The sequence below is a fragment of the Haematobia irritans genome, chromosome 5 (assembly GCF_050003625.1).
Source record: "Haematobia irritans isolate KBUSLIRL chromosome 5, ASM5000362v1, whole genome shotgun sequence".
Lineage (NCBI taxonomy): Eukaryota > Metazoa > Arthropoda > Insecta > Diptera > Muscidae > Haematobia > Haematobia irritans.
Genome location: NC_134401.1, coordinates 77,090,970 through 77,110,384, shown reverse-complemented (window position 1 = coordinate 77,110,384; position 19,415 = coordinate 77,090,970). Strand labels below are relative to the sequence as shown.

The following is a 19,415-nucleotide window of genomic DNA, read 5'->3' as shown; positions in this document are numbered from 1 at the left end:
ACAATCGTTTACAATTTTGAAGAAAAGAATAGACTGTGATAAACTTTTAAGCTCTTAACAATCCAATAAACTTTATTGATTTTTATTTTTCTTGCTAGTTGTATTTTCAACATACATATGGATTATTTGGTTCCCAGCACTGTTTGCTTTCGTCCGGACGAAAAATCCAAACGTCGACAATTTGTAAGCAAACACAAGCAATTTAGTCAAGCAATTCTATTTATAGATCACAAACAAATCAAAATAATATAGATCACATAACAAACGAACAACGTTTGCGTTGCCCGTTTTGCAAACGTTTTTTTTTTTTGCGTGTAGTAATAAAAAAATTTTGTACTTACAAAAGTACTTTTTTCAGCTGCAAATTAAAATGTACCCATGTGCTGCTTAGAGATAGAGCATCGACACAAAAATCGATTGATTTTTTTGGAAATTTTGGTGTCCACTGCATTTTTAGTTTAAAACTTTTCTCATTCATCCAACAAAAGGAAAAGGATAGAAAGACGCTATTCTGCAGTTATATGATATATTTGACCTTAAATTTGGCACCCCACCCTACTATAGGGGCTTTCCTTGTGCACGACTATTCAGACTTTAGGCTCTTATGGTGTTGCAAACGGCAAAAAAATCAAGCTGATTGCTCTCTTTCATATGGAAATTGTTTCCAATTTGAGTTTTTCTTACTTCCGTTGTTTTGTTTAATTATCTAAAATAAATATGCAAAACAAATCTAATAGTTTTTGCACCGTTTGAAGTGAAATAAAAGAATCACAAAAGCTCAAATAGGGGTTTTTTCATTCGCAGCATAAGAAATTTTAAGTTGTTCCACAAGCATTACTTCTTAAATACACGCAAGGATGAAGTTTTTTTTGCACAAGTCTTAGGGTATGATCACACTAGGCAAATATTTGACCAAAATGAGTTGCACACTTTCCCCGGAACCATTTATGATATATTTGGATACCGTTTTTGGAAAGTTCTTAGGAGAATTGTCGACTTCAAAATACTTTACGAAAATAACAAAATAAAAACTATGTTTAACAGAAAGAAAAATAACCAAATACAAAAAACTTTAATAAGAAAATTATCCGGCGGTGCGAATCGATCTTGGACTCTCAGTTTTCACAAAATTAAATCTGGAGATCTGTGCTATATAATACACAATTATCAATCGATATGGTCTAATTCTGATCCTATACTGATGAAATCTGGAATCTAATGTCGTATAGTAAATTTCATTGGCAAGAGTGTAAATTTCTGAAGAGGAAGTCGTATTTAAACCGAATGGGTGAATGAATGGTTAAGTTAGTCAATTGCTCAACTGTTGTTTGGCCAGTATAAAGCCAATACCTCACTCCATCGCAATTAGGGTTTCCTTTTTCCCGGACTTTTTGCATTCCCGGGAAAGCGGGAATATTTTTCGAATTTCCCGGGATCCCGGTCAAAGGTAAACCTGCGTTGATGTGGAATACATTTAGACATTTGAATAAATTAGAAATCACCTAAAGCTACGGTTATAAGGCGCCCTCTGGGCAACTAACAATATATATTATGTTGTTCTCTTACATCAGCCATAAATCATACTAAAATACGAAATAATTTGTAATAGAAAACATTTTGACAATGGTTAAGGCAGTCTCTTTCGGTATAGTTTTCGGAAGAACACTATTAATATAGTGAAATTTTTGTAACACTAAAAAACTGTTTGGAAATGAAAGAAACTTATTTCGATTTCACCATCGTTAAACGGGGTCAATAAATGCACATGTTCAGTCAATATTCCCAAAAGGGAAACACTACCATGTAATACGACATTCACATTACACTTCCAAAATCCACTTTAACTAGGTTTCAGTTGTCGTATGCCCTATAAAAAAGGGCTTCAAACCCCAATTTTAATAGATTTTAAGCCTAATGTGTATAAGGTATACATTTGAAATTAAAGTAACTATCTTAAAAAAGGTTGGAATTTTCTTATTTCATAAAAAACCTCCTTGCAATAATTATCAAATTTTTAAATTATGCAATTGCCAACGTGGGTTACATAAGGTAAAATGTCCCGTTCTTTTTAAAGGTTTACTCAGTCTACCAGTCTTTCGGAATATCGGTTTACAGAAATATGAGAATCATAAATTAGGAAGTGCAAACTTCTTTTTAATAATTTGGAGCCCGTTGGATTCTGGATTAGAACCCACGACTATGTAAGTTCCACAAGGCAACCACTACGACTTGGTACCATAGTTATTCACATTAAAGATCCAAAATCCACTTTAACTAGACTTCAACTGTCATTTGCCATATAAAACCCTCTATTATACATACAAATTTCCCGGGAATTCCCGCACTTCATTCCCCGGAAAGCGGGAGCGAAAAAATAGCAATTTCCCGGGAAAAAACCCTAGTGGCAATGCAGCCGGAATTGTACCATTCAGATTCTTCAATCTTGGAAGAGATTTAAACAGCAACTGGCTGATAATGGTTCTAAAAGAACAACCAATCATAACTTTTGATATTTGAGATTTTCCAAGATTTGCCGGAAATTAGAAATCCAGAGGTATTGGGAGCCCATACATAGATGTCCCATGTGGACCGTTTTCCCCGTTTAAGTTCTTGGGCTTCTAGATATTGCCTCAAATTCGAAATCTACAGGAATTTTAGATTCAGAAATAGGTGTGACGGATATAGCCCCATATAAACCGATCGCCAGACTCATTATCCAATTTGTCTAATATTGGCCTGGCCCTACTTACGGCCTGGCCATACTTACGGCCGTGCGTATCTATTTTTAAAATCATTTCCGATTTGATTTCTGGAATTGGAAAATAAATGAATTTTATTCTCTTATTCAAAACTGAAACGGGCATATCAAATTTTTAGATCGATTTTTATTATATCAGCGTTTGAAAAAATATGAACTTTATTAAGATAACATTTGTTTATTTACAACATTGTTTTTTTTTTTATATTACAGAGCCCAACTCCACCCCAATACGTGTTTTGGCAAAAGAACGAGCGACTGATCAATTATTATGACTCCAGGCGAGATATATCAATCGAAACAACACCGGGTCCACGAACGCAGAGTCGACTAATAATTCGGGAGCCACAAATCTCCGATTCCGGAAATTACACTTGCTCTGCGAGCAACACAGAGCCAGCTAGCATATACGTCTTTGTGTCAAAAGGTAATGAAAGTACAATATATAGTGAAACCTCTCAGAACTGAACGCCAACGGTCATCTAAATGTTGTCCACATTGTGGAAGTGTCCAGTTCCGAGAGGATAATTTAAATGTGTTAACATAGCATAACCTCCCAGCAAAAAATTTTCAGCAGCTTTGTAAGAGAAGTCAAAGTTAATCAGAGCTTACCTCTGCCAGAAATTCACTGATGAATTTATAATGAAATGTCCCATTTAAATGCGCTTTTTCTTTGTTTGAAATTCAGCGCTTTCAGAAGCAATACATTTATATGAGGAAATCATTGCAACTTTAGTGCGCTTAAGAACGCACATAATATTTTCGAATATTGGAACCACTATAGCGCTAAAGTACTACCAGATAGCGGTAATATACTGCCTTTAAAAATTATGAAATCAACGCACATTTGTAACAGTCTTCCTTTTTTATAATTATACTAGCTGGTCCGGTCCGCGTTATTCTTACCTTGAATTAAATTCAACAATACACAAAAGGAATTGAATCGTCGCAAAACATTTTATCTTCTTTATCCTTCAAATACAATATATCAACTGATTTATTTTTACTAATATCTCTTCGCACAAAATGGTTTGTCCGTAAGAAGTCGTGATAAAAAAACACACAAAAATCTATTGCTTTCAGAAGTGAAACTTGGTAAGCGAAGGAGGAAGCACCCGTTTACGCTAGTGCAACGAAGTTGCGCTAATTTCAGCACTTCCATAATTTGACAAATTTTTGTCGGGCGTTCAATAAAAAAAATATTAAGTGCGTCGCCCGCACTTAATAAGAAGAACTTACTTACACCTTTAGAAGAAGTAGCTCTGAATTCTGCACTTACATCTTTGCGCAGAATAGTAGTGCCTACAGTACGAACACTAATATTTAAGTGCTTCGCCTTATTTTTGTCTACATTTAGGAATCCACTTATGAGAGGAACATTTTAATGTGACAATAAAGCAAACGTCTCACCAAGGTGTCCACCTTTGAGAGATGTCAGATTTTCAGAGTGTCCAAGTCCATGATTGTATTCGCTAGAGTGTTGTTCTCTATGATTGGCAGATCAGGCATTATTATGAAGTATCGCTTCATGCTCCAACTCCCAGGATAGCTTATATAGTATTCCAGGTCAGAATCAGTTTCGGTCGAACTTCGAAATTTTTTTCACATTGGTCATACTGGTGACATTAGTGAGTGTTTTAAAGCTTCTCTAAGTAGTTGGACTCGTAATATGATGTGTATTTGGACTCGGATTTATAAAGCAGGTCCCTCATCGTTGAACTAAACATAGAATGAGGCAGCACTTATTTATAGAAAGAAGTTTCCCAACTTTGGAGTGAATTGCCAAAGTGTATTGCAGGCTCACTTTGACAGTAAGAACAATTATAGGGGTGGGCGTAAATTTGGATGCAACAAGTTCCGCTTTTGCAGAGTTTCCTTCTAATATAATAGTATCATAATATCCTGCACCACTTATATACTCTCTTTTTTTACATGAGAAGAAAAAATATTTACAACAAAATTCCAGAGCAAAAGCTATTAAATTTCTGATGTTCTTGCTTCTTGCCCTAGAGAGACCTAAATAAGTCTTTTTAGTAAGAATCCGTCTATTGCGCCCTGTATCCCAAATTTACAATTCAAATTTGCAATTCTTGCACTGGAATTCACGTTATTGAAATCCGCTTTATACCTTTTCTTGGGTAAACCACGTAATTGTATTGAGTCAATAATAGTTTTAACACACATTCATCAGGCTCTGAATAGTTTGACTCTATTGGAGGATGCTAACGATGTGAATAAGTCGTGCCGGTTGAGATAATTCTATATTGTTTCTTTTTAAGGTAAAATTTCAATCAGTTTAATATATACTTGTTTTTTCTTCTTTCAGGAGACAACATGGCAGCCATATCCAGAAGAAAAACATCATCTGCCGATAGAATTGCAGCCATATTTATGTATGTGGTCGCACCCTGTGTCTTGGTGAATACACTTGGAATGCGGTAAGATATATTACAATTATATTAGCCTAAGTATCTAATGCAAGATTATTCTCTATTATTCTTATATTTACTATAAGTTTAATAAATAAATAAATAAAATAATAAAAAAATATTCTGTTTCAGGGTCATATGTTATATTTCGTTCAGTTGTTGATGTTGAAATTGTTGTGACGTTTTTTTTATAGATTCAAATTCTAATAAGCACATAGAATTTTTAGAATTGAAACTGCTTCATTCCGGTCCCTTCAATAGAGCATTATTTCTTGTATATTTGATGGCTTCTGACTTCGTGGTTGCAGAGATTGTTGGACCATATGTTGGACCAACCTAATTAAAACCGTCGTTTTTGGGATTTGTTAAAAAAGTAATTTTTTGAATTTTTTAATTTTGGAAAAACTTATACTTTAATTTTGACTATTCGACTTTTTGACTTCGATTGTCCCCAGTGTTGTCAGATTAGGGGCTTTTCCCCAATCTACGGATTTTTTCTCGTGGTTGGGGATATTTTTTCACTTTAGGGATCTGGGGATTTGGCTGGGGATAACGTCGTGATTTGGGTATTTTTCTTGGGATATTTCCACCTTCAATCACATAGTATTAAATTTGTACAATAAGGCTTATGGGCTAAACCGCGTTCCTATTTACCATCGCAGCTTCATATTTCATTTCATTTCGCTTTCGTTTCGTTTGTTCCTGCGGTCGTTAAACAGAAATAATTTAATATGGGAATAACCTAATTTTAATCCAAATGTTTTCAATAAAACATACCCCCATGATCTTGTTTATGTTTTGCGAATTCTTAAACCAGAACATAGTGGATTGTATAACTTTCTGAAAAAAATTATTATTTTTCGTTTTCATAGAATAAAGTTTACATACATACAATAATTATATGAATTTTCCTTTGGGGATTCGGTTTCCCGAAGTTTAAGAAGTAAAATCTTGGCATTGGTCTATACAGTGTTATAAAAATTGATCGATATCAACAAAAAAAAATACTAATTTCATTTCGTGGTCCTAAAATAAACCTTAGATCCAAATTTTAGTGAAATGGAATGTGGGCGCTCAAGAAATAGGTTTATGTAGGATTCAAAAACAAAACCTGGGCCGACAGGATCCATATTTTGCATATTTCTTTAGGGGTTCCAAAATCTCCAAATATTATGAAGTAATGCCTTTTGAAAAAACCAGACTAACATAACTCTATCTATGCGCTCAAAAAGCCAAATCGGAAGATCGGGTTGTATATGAGAGGTATGTCACAAAATTGTCCGGTATGACAAGTATTTGAGCGAGAAGTCTGCAGACAGATAAATGTAGCTATATAACCTTAAAAAAAATAAAGTCGATGATTCGAAATGTTACACGCAAAAAAAAAAAAAACGTTTGGAAAACGTGTACCGAAAACGTTTTTCTTTTGTTAGAGTTTTTTGAATTGCTTCAAAAATTTAAAATAAAAAACTTTTATCACCAAAAAAATTCGTTTGTTACAAAATGTTTATTTTTTCAATAAAAAAAAGTTATTTTTGAAACAACAACACAGTCCATTTCGTTTATATCAAACACTGTTCTTTTCTGACTTTAGGTCTTTAATAAGACACATTTTACAGTTCAAAATTTAATATAGTACAATGTAATGTTGAACATTTTTTCGGAATCTTCCGAACATATCTGGAATATATGTAAAAAAAACAAACAAAAAAACTTTGGTCGAAGCAGGGATCGAACCCACGACCCTTAGGTTAGGTTAGGTTATGTGGCAGCCCGATGTGTCAGACTCACTTAGACTATTCAGTCCATTGTGATACCACAGTGGTGAACTTCTCTCTTATCACTGAGTGCTGCCCGATTCCATGTTAAGCTCAATGACAAGGGACCTCCTTTTTATAGCCGAGTCCGAACGGCGTTCCACATTCCAGTGAAACCACTTAGAGAAGCTTTGAAACCCTCAGAAATGTCACCAGCATTACTGAGGTGGGATAATCCACCGCTGAAAAACTTTTTGGTGTTCGGTCGTAGCAGGAATCGAACCCACGACCTTGTGTATGCAAGGCGGGCATGCTAACCATTGCACCACGGTGGCTCACGACCCTTGGCATGCAAGTCGGACGTAGCAACCACTGCTCCACGGTGCCAAATAAACTTTGTTTATTCGGTTCGTGGGCGCCGCACGCTATGCTATATGGATAATTATCTATTGATGACCATAACAGGTACATAGCTCAGTGGTTAGTGTGTTGGCTTACAAAGTCCATGGTCCGCGGTTCGATTCTCCGTCCGGTAAAAAAATTTTAAAAATTTATAAAATCGTATAATTTCTTCTACATTGTTGGTATTACAGGAAAAGGTGTTAAGAACTAAAAAAACCTCGTGGATGTGAGAAAGATGTGAGGGAAAATGCAATTATCAAGAAAACAATTTTTTTTGAGTTAGTCTTTACGAAATTGTTTTTATATCCTGGAAAAGAATAAACGCTTATCACAAAAAGTATATACTTTTCTTCCAAATACACTTCCATACAGCGAAAAGCAAATGAGAAACGAACTTTGTTTGTCTAAAATTTCGTTTGGGAGGAAAGAATTATTTTTTTGCGTGTACAAACAGAATTTTATCAATGGAAGTTGCTGCGAAAATACATTCATACCGTTATTTCTATATAGCCGCGACTCGACTTTGTTGATCGATTGAAAAACTCAATGAATTCTAATTTGTCTTAATATTTGCTTAGTTGCAAAAATATGAAGTATTTTGGTTTGGCCGGAGTCGGAGTCGAGCAAAATTTTTGCGATTCCACAGCCCTAGTTCTTACGGTACGGTCACACTGGCTAAATATTTGACAGAAATCAAAAACTAATTGGTCGCCAAACCAGCAAACATTTGTAGCTCATATTGCATATATTACATCACGATAAGAACATCTTCCGAAAACGGTATCCAAATATTTCGAAAATGATCCTGAAAAAATGTTTGACACCCATTTTGGGCAAATATTTGCCTAGTATGACCATACCCTTTGTCTTGCTAATTCACAGACTTTGCAATTCCCTGATGTGTTTCGGTGTTCAGATATCCATATTAGATGAATATTGAAGTACTCAGCCATCTCTTTGAGTAACTTACGGCAATCCATATAACTGACGATATTCTTATGCAAAAAAAAAAAGAAAACATTTGTTTGAACATTGCTTCTTAGCCAATTTTCTACCCATTTTATTGCTAATATTTTATCCAGACAAACACGAGGATGATATATTTTGACTAACTAGGCCATAGGGAAATATCCTGCTTCTTCTAATGCAGTATGACCGAATTGGGTTAGAACTAGAGAGATGATTTATGCCTTGTCATTTATAATGCATTCATTATCGTTGCGAATTAAAACTTTTCATACATCTGTTCATTAAATTATGCGTTATATGTTAGTTTAATAATATGTGTTTCCTAAATCATTGTAACTAATAATAAATTGAAACTAATGCTCTTTTTATCTTCTCCATTTTTCGTTGCAGGCGTATCTTTCTAACTTAAGACTTTTCCTTATAGCCATCTTTAGATGAATCCAGTGTTAGTAAATTAAATCCTATTTAAGTGAAATTTACAAATGTTAAGATTTAATATAAAATTTTAGTCATGTATGTATTATAAATAACTACAAGTTTATGTATATTTAGCAAATATTGTAATTAGTGTTTATCAATTGTTTAAACAGATAGCAGCAAACATGACGACACAAATCCAAATGAACATCATGCAAAACAAATTCAAACTTAATAAATGTAAAATTTTAGTCCGACAAAACGACAACGCAAAGAGTAATCAGTGTCAAAATATCACCCACAAGTCCATAGAAAATTAAACTCGACTTAGTCATCCATAAACACATACACACACACATATATATACATATATTTGTGTGTGTAAATTCGTTATAAAATAATTAAAATTCAATTTGTTTACGTTCATCTCACACTTCGACCCATTTGACAAGACACTTGACTACATTATCAGCATCTTCGTCCATATCCCAATCCTGCGATTCGTGTACAGATACAAATGGCATTGGCAAAGAATCCAAGTAAATGTCATATAAGACTCTGGCCTCTCATAATTGCATTCTAATCAATTGTCGTATGTCATAGTTTAGTTTAGTTGCAAATCTTTTGTACATATTTTCATGAAAGTTTCTTTAATCTAAGATTTGTTAGATTTGAGTGTTTGCAAGATGAAGGTGAAACGAAAACAAAAAACTAAACCAAAAACAAAAATTAACAATCTATAAGAAATTGTTCAAATGCATTTTTATAAATACCATTTAAGTAAGATACCAGCAAATATTGTGAAATTGCAAATAACCAACTAAATAAACTAAAAGCCAACGCAAACAAGAAACATGAAAACTGAATTAAATTTAAATCATTCCAAGTCTCAAAATTCATAATTCATAGAGTGATTGAGCGTAATGGAAATGCAAATTAATATTTGCGTTTGTGTGCGTGTATATGAATAAAGCATTTTGCTCTCTTTAGCAGCTCAACCTTCAATCTCTTTAGTACTTCCACAAACACCTTTATGCTGTTTACCTCGCCAAACAACATTAACAAAAAAAAAAAAAAAAACAAACAAACAAAAAAACAAAATACTACAGAATAACTAACCCATTGTCAACCAACAATGCCAGTCATTAAATTAATCTGAATAATTCTATATAGCACAAAAATTATAAGATGAGAAATATGTGCAATACATAGTTCATTAAGATCACACAGAGAATGTCATTTTCCTATGGAAATGTTGAATGTAATAGGTGATGACATAATTTTTCTTAATTAAATCCAATTACAAAAAGTTCAAATCAGTGTTGCCAGTATTTTTTAGCTTTTGTCCCCAAATTGAAACATTTTCATTCCCAAAATACCTTTGTGAAATAAAAAAAAAAATAATAAAAAGTGATGAATTATCAAAAATATAAAAAAATTAATTCTGAATTTGAATTCGTGGAACAATCGAACATTTCATAGCACTAAAGGGTGATACGGTCAAAATTTGGTCAAGGGAAAACGCGTGTAAATCGGTGAAATCGTTTATTTAAAAAATCAAATTAAATTTCTTTTTCAAGTTCAATTAGTATAAAATTCAGGAAAAATATTCAGTTAGGCTTTCGCTTTTCCAAATCCGAATTGCCGGGCCTAACGCTTGACACCTGCCATCAGATTTTGTACAGCCACCTTGTCCACCTTCTTCGCCGCAGAAAGCCAGTTTGCCTTGAACTGCTGCTCGTCCTTAGCAGTTCTTTGGTCTTCTTTAGGTTCCGCTTGACAATAGCCCAGTATTTCTCAATTGGGCGGAGCTCTGGCGTGTTGGGAGGGTTCTTGTCCTTGGGAACCACCTGCACGTTGTTGGCGGCGTACCACTCCATGGCCTTTTTACCGTAATGGTAAGATGCCAAATCCGGCGAAAACAGTACGGAACAAACGTGTTTCTTCAGGAAAGGCAGCAGACGTTTATTCAAACACTCTTTCACATAAATTTCTTGGTTGACAGTCACGGAAGCTATGAAAATGCTGCTTTTCAAGCCACAGGTGCAGATGGCTTGCCAAACCAGATATTTCTTTGCGAACTTTGACAGTTTTATGTGCTTGAAAATATCTGCTACCTTTCCCCTTCCTTTTGCCGTACAAAACTCCTGTCCCGGAAGCTGCTTGTAGTCGGCTTTAACGTAGGTTTCGTCGTCCATTACCACGCAGTCAAACTTCGTCAGCATCGTCGTGTACAGCCTCCGGGATCGCGCTTTGGCCGTCGTATTTTGTTTATCATCGCGATTTGGAGTCACTACCTTCTTGTAAGTCGATAGTCCGGCTCGTTTTTTGGCTCGATGCACGGTTGTAGACGATACACCCAGCTTATTTGCGGCATCTCGGAGAGAGAGGTTAGGGTTTCGCTTGAAACTACCGGCAACTCTCTTTGTCGTCTCAGCGGCTTCCGGTTTTCGATTCCTCCCCGATCCAGACTTCCTGGCTGTCGACAAACGTTCCCAAAACACTTTAATTACATTTGTAACGGTTAATTTAGCAAATTTTAGCGATTTTGCCAGCTTTGCGTGCGAGTAGCTCGGATTTTCGCGATGCGCGAGCAAAGTTTTGACACGCTGCTCTTCTTGCTTGGACGGCATTTTGACAACTGAAGAGTTAATTCCAAAATCAAAATAGGAGCAACATTCTACACACACACACCTTCAAAATGAGGGGTGTTGCAAAATTGAAAGAAATACGTCAAGTTTATATTGACCTATCACCCTTTATATAGTGACTTCCTTGACTTCAATATCATATATTCTTTACTATAGTAAAGAAAATATTATAGAAAAATTCTTACTAAGTTACAAATTGGTAGGGTTTTTTCCCGGGAACAGGATCCCGGGAATTCCCGGGAAATTGCTATTTTTCGCTTCCGCTTTCCCGGGAATGAAGTGCGGGAATTCCCGGGAAATTTTCTTTACAATATTTTATGTAAAACAGAGGGTTTTATATGGCAAATGACAATTGAAATCTAATTAAAGTAGATTTTGGAAGTGTAATGTGAATAACTAGGGTAGCAAGTTGTAGTAGTTGCCTTGTGGAACATACATAGTCGTGGGTTCTAATCTAGAATACAACGGGCTCCCAATTATTAAAAAGAAGTTTGCTTGACTGAGTAAACCTTTAAAAACAACGGGACATTTTACCTTATGTAACCCACGTTGGCAATTGTATAATTTCAAAATTTCATAATTATTGCAAGGATGTTTTTTATGAAATAAGAAAATTCCAACCTTTTTTAAGATAGTTACTTTAATTTCACATTTATACCTTATACACATTAGGCTTGAAATCTATTAAAATTGGGGGTTTGAAGCCCTTATTTATAGGGCATACGACAATTGAAATCTAGTTAAAGTGGATTTTGGAAGTGTAATGTGAATGTCGTATTACATAGTAGTGCTTCCCTTTTGGGAATATTGACTGAACATGTGCATTTATTGACCCCGTTTAACGATGGTGAAATCGAAATAGGTTTCTTTCATTTCCAAACAGTTTTTTAGTGTTACAAAAAATCCCACTATATTAATAGAAGACTAAACCAAAAGAGACTGCCTTAACCATTGTCAAAATGTTTTGTATTACAAAATATTTCGTATTTTATTTATTTATTGTTAGTTGGCCAGAGAGCGCCGTATAACCGTGTTATGATGACCAATATTCGATGGGAGAATTGCAAGGGTTGTAACGACACCAAGCAAATATGGCCCCATTTAAACTTAAACCGCACACTAGATATGCTAGTGTTCTCAAGGCGTAAGATAGGCCCCTGATATCGCTACCTGATAGGCGAATTTGCAAAAACTATAGGTGCGAAGTATAATGACTGTCATGATGTGGAGGAAAAGGAATCAATTAAACACCTCTTGTGTGAGTGTCCTGCTTTTTGTGAAAGGCGTAAGCGAATTTTAGGAGCATATAGCTTTAGATTACTGACGGACCTGGAAAACGTTAACTTAAGCAGTTTGTTAATGTTTTTGGAGCAATATGGTTGGTTCAACAAAAATAAATAATAGAGAAGGTTCAGTGGTTAAGACTAGAAGTGCCCATATGTATTACAATGGACTGAATAGTCTAAGCGAGCCTGAAATTTAATGGGGCTGCCACTTTAACCCAACCTAACCTAACCGTAGCTTTAGGCGATTTCTAATTTATTCAAATGTCTAAATGTATTCCACATCAAAGCAGGTTTCCCTTTGACCGCGATCCCGGGAAATTCGAAAAAATTCCCGCTCTTCCGGAAATGCAAAAAGTCCGGGAAAAAGAAAACCCTACAAATTGGACAAAAGGCATATAATGAACAGAAAACCAGGAGACCTGTGATCACACCGTCATCACGACAACATTTAGTGCCGAATAACTCTTGAAATGATTTTACAATAGTATAAAAATGTCTTGGTAAAACAGAATAAAAGTGTAAATTAGCTCTTGGGCCGCTCCACTTCACTTCTACTACACATGCTCCATTTGTAATAATTTGCGACCTATTTCAATAAGAAAGATTTAAAAAAATTTCCCCAAATTTCTAGAATTTCTCCATCAAATCCCCAACTCAAATATTTCGTCCTTATACACGAAAGAAAATTCCCAATACTGACAACACTGGTTTCAATTGAAAATAAAAATTATATATATATATAAACATTAATACTTAATGATCCGAATGGCACTAGTTCTTCGGTACTTGCTCAGCAAAACCTCCTACTACCGGGTATACTTATAGGTATGTAAATCCAACAGAAAAAACGTCTGATTCAATCATGAAATTAATTCATTAATTTCTTCAACACTTTCAATTAGTTTTTTATTAATCAATTTATTCGATTTTGGTCGCAAACCTCAAATAATTTTTAAAGTGAGGCTATCAATTATTTGTAGAGTTTTTATTTATTGATTTGTAAAACATGAATTATAAAAATAATTAATATGTTAATTAAACATGTTCAATCATTTTCTTAAATGATTTTATTTATTATTTTGGTGATATTTTTAGTAGTCTTGGGATATATCGTTCCTTTTGTACATAGGAACTAGTTCCTTCAAAACGTTCCTTCGTTCCATCTCGTTCTAGCAATTCGTAGCGCTTTCAATATTTGCCGAGGATCAAAACAAGAATTTACGATTTTCTTGACTACAAAATAGAAAAAAAAGGGCCGGTATTAAATGAATGGATTGTTTATGAGGTAACATATGATCTATTATAAAATGTGGAATAGGGCTATAAACACTAATGATGTTTTTTTAATTTTGAATATATTGAATTTTAGCTAGGTCAAATTTTGAAAAAAAAAACGGACTTTAAAAATATATGTTATATTTTTAAAGACCGACTTTTTCACATATTAGAAAAATTGAGACGTAGCACAAACTCGTAGGATTATTTATAATCCTACGAGTTTGTGAGAAGCGTGTGATAGCAGCGATATTTGTCATCATTCTTAAATACAAATAAAATGATCAAATCTCTTTTTAAAACAATATTTCATGACATTAGAAGTAACCAGGCGATTTGGACCGATTGGACGCGGTTTTCTATTAGCATTAGTTGAGTGACCACAGGTACACCACTAAGAACATTATTAAGGAAATACCCAGGTCCCAATCGTACTCGCCCAACAGGTTCCAGATTTCCCAGTTATAGTCCGGCTGCGATACACGTAAGCTGATTTTCCCCTTGTTGTATGCTCGACTTCTTACCAGCATAACCATATTTGATTGTAGAAACTCGGTGTCTTTTATGATTCACTTATTTCCAGATACCGATCCGAATTGCTTTCTTTAAGTGCATACACCCATTTTAAAGGCGAATTATCTAACTTAGCAGACAAAATGTCTTCAGAGAAAAGTTTGTTACAATTTACTCAAGTGAAAAGAGAAATGTTTGAAATTCTTTGTTCAGAAAAAGTTGCAAATGTAATTTAGAGACACGAATTCGTTATGCTTACCATAATAATTTTTCATAATAATTTTACATGTTAATCTTTCCTACTCGTTGGCTCAATTTTGGCATATGCATCAAAAAAATTAATTCAGTTCTAATTTTACGTAATATCACGTAACCTTTAATAGGTAATTCTTCTGAAGAATTTTATGACAGTTCTTTTTGTGTTTTCTGTTGAATTTTGGCATATTGTTGTACTACATCTTAGTATTTCTTAATTGGCTCAACGTAAGTGAAAGAAACGTACGACCTACTATATCGATAGATAAAAGTGAGGAATACAAAGAACTAAAGCAGCTATAAGGACCTATCGTCTTGGGAGAAAGCTAAATTTCCATATATTTCTTTAAATGCTTAATATTTTGTAAACAACAAAATGGAAATTTTATAATAAGTTAATATTCCCCCCCCCCCGAAGGGTTAACCCCAAGTAATCATAAGCTATAAATTTCTTAGAAAAATGGGCCTACTCTAAACCATAAATATACTACAGTCCCCAATGGAAGCAGTTAGAGTTAATTCGCTGCATAATACTATAAAATCTGTCATATTCATATGGATTATATTTATGGTAATGAGAAGGCAAAATCTGCAGTGGGTAAATGGATTAGAAATGGTGGGAATGGCATGGTAAGTAATGAGTAGTGTGTAAATGATAAATGTTATAGCTGGAGAACTAAACTAAAGTGATTAAGAGCATAGAAATGGTCTTTAGCCAAAGATTATATTCCAGTCGTAATCACATATAAGCAAAATAGATTGTGAAATACCACTTCATCTCCTCCTTGGTGAAAGAAGAAATGCCAAGGTGGAGAAGAAGGGAAATTCATACAAAATTAACCCTTCTAAGAAGATTTTTTTGCATTTTTCATTAGAAATGTATGAAACTATTGTGAAATGTGCAATCAAATCTTACAGTAAAAATGTCAAATAAATGCTGGCTTCAAATCCAATTCTGGGCAAAGAAGTTTTTTTTTTAATTCACTTTAATTTTTTTTTTGGTATTTAATCCAGGCCAAAGAAACAAGAAATTACACTAAGAACACATTTAAGACGCAGTTCACTGTAAATTTAGCCCTACGGCAAATGGGCCAACACAGACCGGCACAGGACTAGCCTCCGGTGTGTATCGGCCATTCATAGCTCTGATCGAAACGTATGGAAAGGATCGTTCACTTTAACATGGGTTTGTCATTGACTGACTAAATTTACATTTGTTGTTGTTTAGAATAAATCCAAGTTAAGACACCATCTGTCTATGGATCACCCCATAGACGGGACATCATAACACAGTCTGGGAGAAACTCTTAGGAACCTAATATTGCGTAATATGTTGAACAATAGATATTAATATCAAGAGATCACAGAAATCAATAAATCATATGAAAATTTAAAAATTGCGACAAACAGGAGCACTGGTACCAGTCCTGTGATTGGTAACTTTTTAGCGTTTTTTCTGAAGTGGTTTCCGTTGAAACAATAGCGTGAACACTGTTGGCTTGATACACACAAAAAATTTTTTTCTGATTCAATCACGAAATTAATTGATCCAATTAATTTTTTAATTGAAATGTCTTCAATCACGAAAATGATAGTATCAATCAGAGTTTTAATTGGGCATAGAAAAAATTCTTGATTAAAAAATTAATTGATTTCATTACCAAATTTCAATTAATTTTTTAATTGATTCAATTAAAAATTTAATTGATGTTGATTGCAAAACTCAATTAATTTATTAATTAAAAGAGGTAACTATTTTCAATTACATTTTGAATTGGCTTAGAATTTTTATACGGATTAACAATTGATTGTTTGAAAAAAAAAATTTAATTAAAAATTTAAAAAAAATGTTCATCACTTTTTTAACTGACTTAGTCTTCCGAATTTGATTAAAAAGTTACTTGTATCAATTAATTTTTTAATTAAAATTTTAAAATTTCAATCATTGACTTAATTAACTTAATGTTTCTATCATTATTAAAATGTTAATTGTATCATTTAATTTATTAATTAATTGAAAAATTTTCAACTTCAATTAACTTTTTAATTGGAAATATTTTGGTGATATTTTTTTCTGTGTACATTTATTTTTCATTATAAATTCTGAAGCTACCAATTAAAATACATTTTTAGGAACATTCACAAACAGGGTTGGCATACCGACAACTGTGACTTTTACGTAACATAAACCTAATTTTGAATTAAAGAAATTGTGAATATTTATTAATTTAATATAGTTAGTCTCCCCGATGCAAAAATGCTTTATATTGTATTTATTCAAAAATTTCCTAGTTTTACATCTCTCATTCGCAACTTCATACTATTGTTGGTTTGCGTGGTCCATAATGTCCACCAAAGCTTTAGTTGCAAATTGGCTCTAATAAGCCAAAAAGTGAGTCTCCAATTGAAATGACTCTAATCTCAAGTTATTGAAAATCGAAATGAATTGAAACTTTTTCGCACATATCATCATCTTGGATATCATTCACGCCTAGCTGAAGGGACTGTAGTATTTTGTTTGAGTTTGTGACGTGTGCTACAAGTTTGATACAAACCATCTCTGCTCACAAAGCAATAAAGAAACATTCTAAAATATCATCTTATTCCTTCTCAGTAAAGGTGGGTATTAAGTTCGAGTTTAAGGTGAGTATTAAGTTCGAGTTTAGCCGCTAAAATCGCTAAAGTGAAAACTAAATCTGTAAGGAAAATGCATGAAATTATACATATTTGTTGCAAATTTTATTATAACTTGATGGGGAAAAGCCCAAAGCAAATTTTCACAAAGTTTGTATTCCTTAAAATGGATTATTAAAGAAATGTAATCGTGAAAAAATGACGTTTTTAGCGGCTAAACTCGAACTTAATACCCACCTTTAGCCGCTAAAATCGTCATTTTTTTCACGATTACTTTTCTTTAATGGATTATTTTAAGGAATACAAACTTTGTGAAAATTTGCTTTGGGCTATTCCCCATCAAGTTATAATGAAATATGCAACAAATATGTATAATTTTATGCCTTTTTTAATGATTAATTTTAACTTTAGTGAAAAAATGACGATTTTAGCGGCTAAACTCGAACTTAATACCCACCTTAATGCTGGTTACTTTTCTGAATATTTGAAAACTCCAGTAAGAAATTCCTCCTGTCATTTAACTAAACATAGAATCGAGCAGCACTCATTGATAAAATCGGAGTTTACCACTTGTGGTAACGTAATTGACTGAATAGTCCTAGTAAGCCTAACCATTCCCTGGCTAGTACTATTATATCTAGTAGAACTGAGATATATTTAATTTATATATATATATATATATATATATATATATATATATATATATATATATATATATATATATATATATATATATAATATATATATATATATATATATATATATATATATATATATATATATATATATATATATATATATATATATATATATATATATATATATATATATATATATATATAAATTACTTAAAAGAGAAGTTCACCAATGTGATATCACAATGGACTGAATAGTCTATGTGAGCCTGATACATCGGGATGTCACCTAACCTAACTGGAAAAAGGATATTCACGTATTCACGTCTGTTCGTCATCTCACATTCGCTAAAAGTGTCTTAAAAAACTGATTGTTTTTCTTAAATTTTGCAATTTAGCACTAGCTATACCCAGCAAAAAAGCGTAGCCGATAGGTAGTGAAAATGTTCTTTTTTGGATCCGGAAATGGTGCAAAATTGGCGCAGAAGCGCAGAATTTTACATGGGCCTGAATCACTCTTTAGGGTGTGATCTTAATTCAGTGTTTTGGATGTCAATTAAAAAACTTTGTGATGTATTGCCAAATAAATAATTTTTATAATATTTCAAGATTTTTAATACATTCTAACGCTTGTCTGAAACGTTTGACCTCAAATATTGTCCAAAATTCGCGATTTTTCTAGACTGGCAAGATTTGAATAATTTGTCCCATTTTATTAATTCTTACTAGGTTTTTAATGTATTTGAAACAAACAAAGTTAAAAGTACCCATTAAAAATATGAAAAAGCGAGTTATAAAAATTGAATTAAAAGAACTTCCTGTGTACACCGAAAAAAGTGAACTGTTTTATAAGAATAATGAACTACCTCGCACGAAAATTGAACTAAATTTTACTCCACATTTTGAGATTTCCACAAAGCGTTGCTAAAACCAGGAAAATGTAATGCGCTATTGTACTTTTTAACTGCAGTTCACGAAATTACATCCTCTCATAGAATTAAAAAAAATGAACTAAAAGTAAAGAAGAAAATCATTGGCGCCAAATCATCACCATCACCATTAACCATACAGTAGTTCATTCTTACTATTTTTGGGAATCGTACGAAAATCTTCGTTTGCTCATAATGTTCATATTTGTTCGTATTGAACTTATGTGTACGGTCATTGAACTTTATACACACGTTTAATTCATACAATTTTTGATACATACTTAAAAAAAGTAAGATTTCATTAAGCTGTGGAAAATTTCGATAAAAATAATAAAATTTAACTACAAGCAACTAATTTTTTTCCAATAAAAATAAGTTAAATTTAGCGTTAGTTTAACTACTGAAATTTTTTTTCTGTGTAGTTAAAATAAAGAACATCTTTGGGAGGACATTTTTGGAAGTTCTTTTAAAGTTAAAGAATAAGAAGACCACTTTTTTGGGATGC

At 33.2% G+C, this 19,415-nt stretch overlaps 1 protein-coding gene across 1 annotated transcript in view; it reads left to right on the top strand.

The window, feature by feature from the left end:
• Window positions 1-10,264, top strand: part of dpr12 (defective proboscis extension response 12) — a 205,751-nt gene extending 195,487 nt beyond the window's left edge. The window contains exons 7-9 of the mRNA XM_075312925.1: window positions 2,972-3,185; window positions 5,085-5,196; window positions 8,706-10,264. Of these exons, the coding sequence (XP_075169040.1) occupies window positions 2,972-3,185; window positions 5,085-5,196; window positions 8,706-8,724 (345 nt within the window). The 3' untranslated portion in view covers window positions 8,725-10,264. The remainder of the gene's footprint in view (window positions 1-2,971; window positions 3,186-5,084; window positions 5,197-8,705) is intronic.
• The last annotated feature ends 9,151 nt before the right edge of the window (window positions 10,265-19,415 follow it).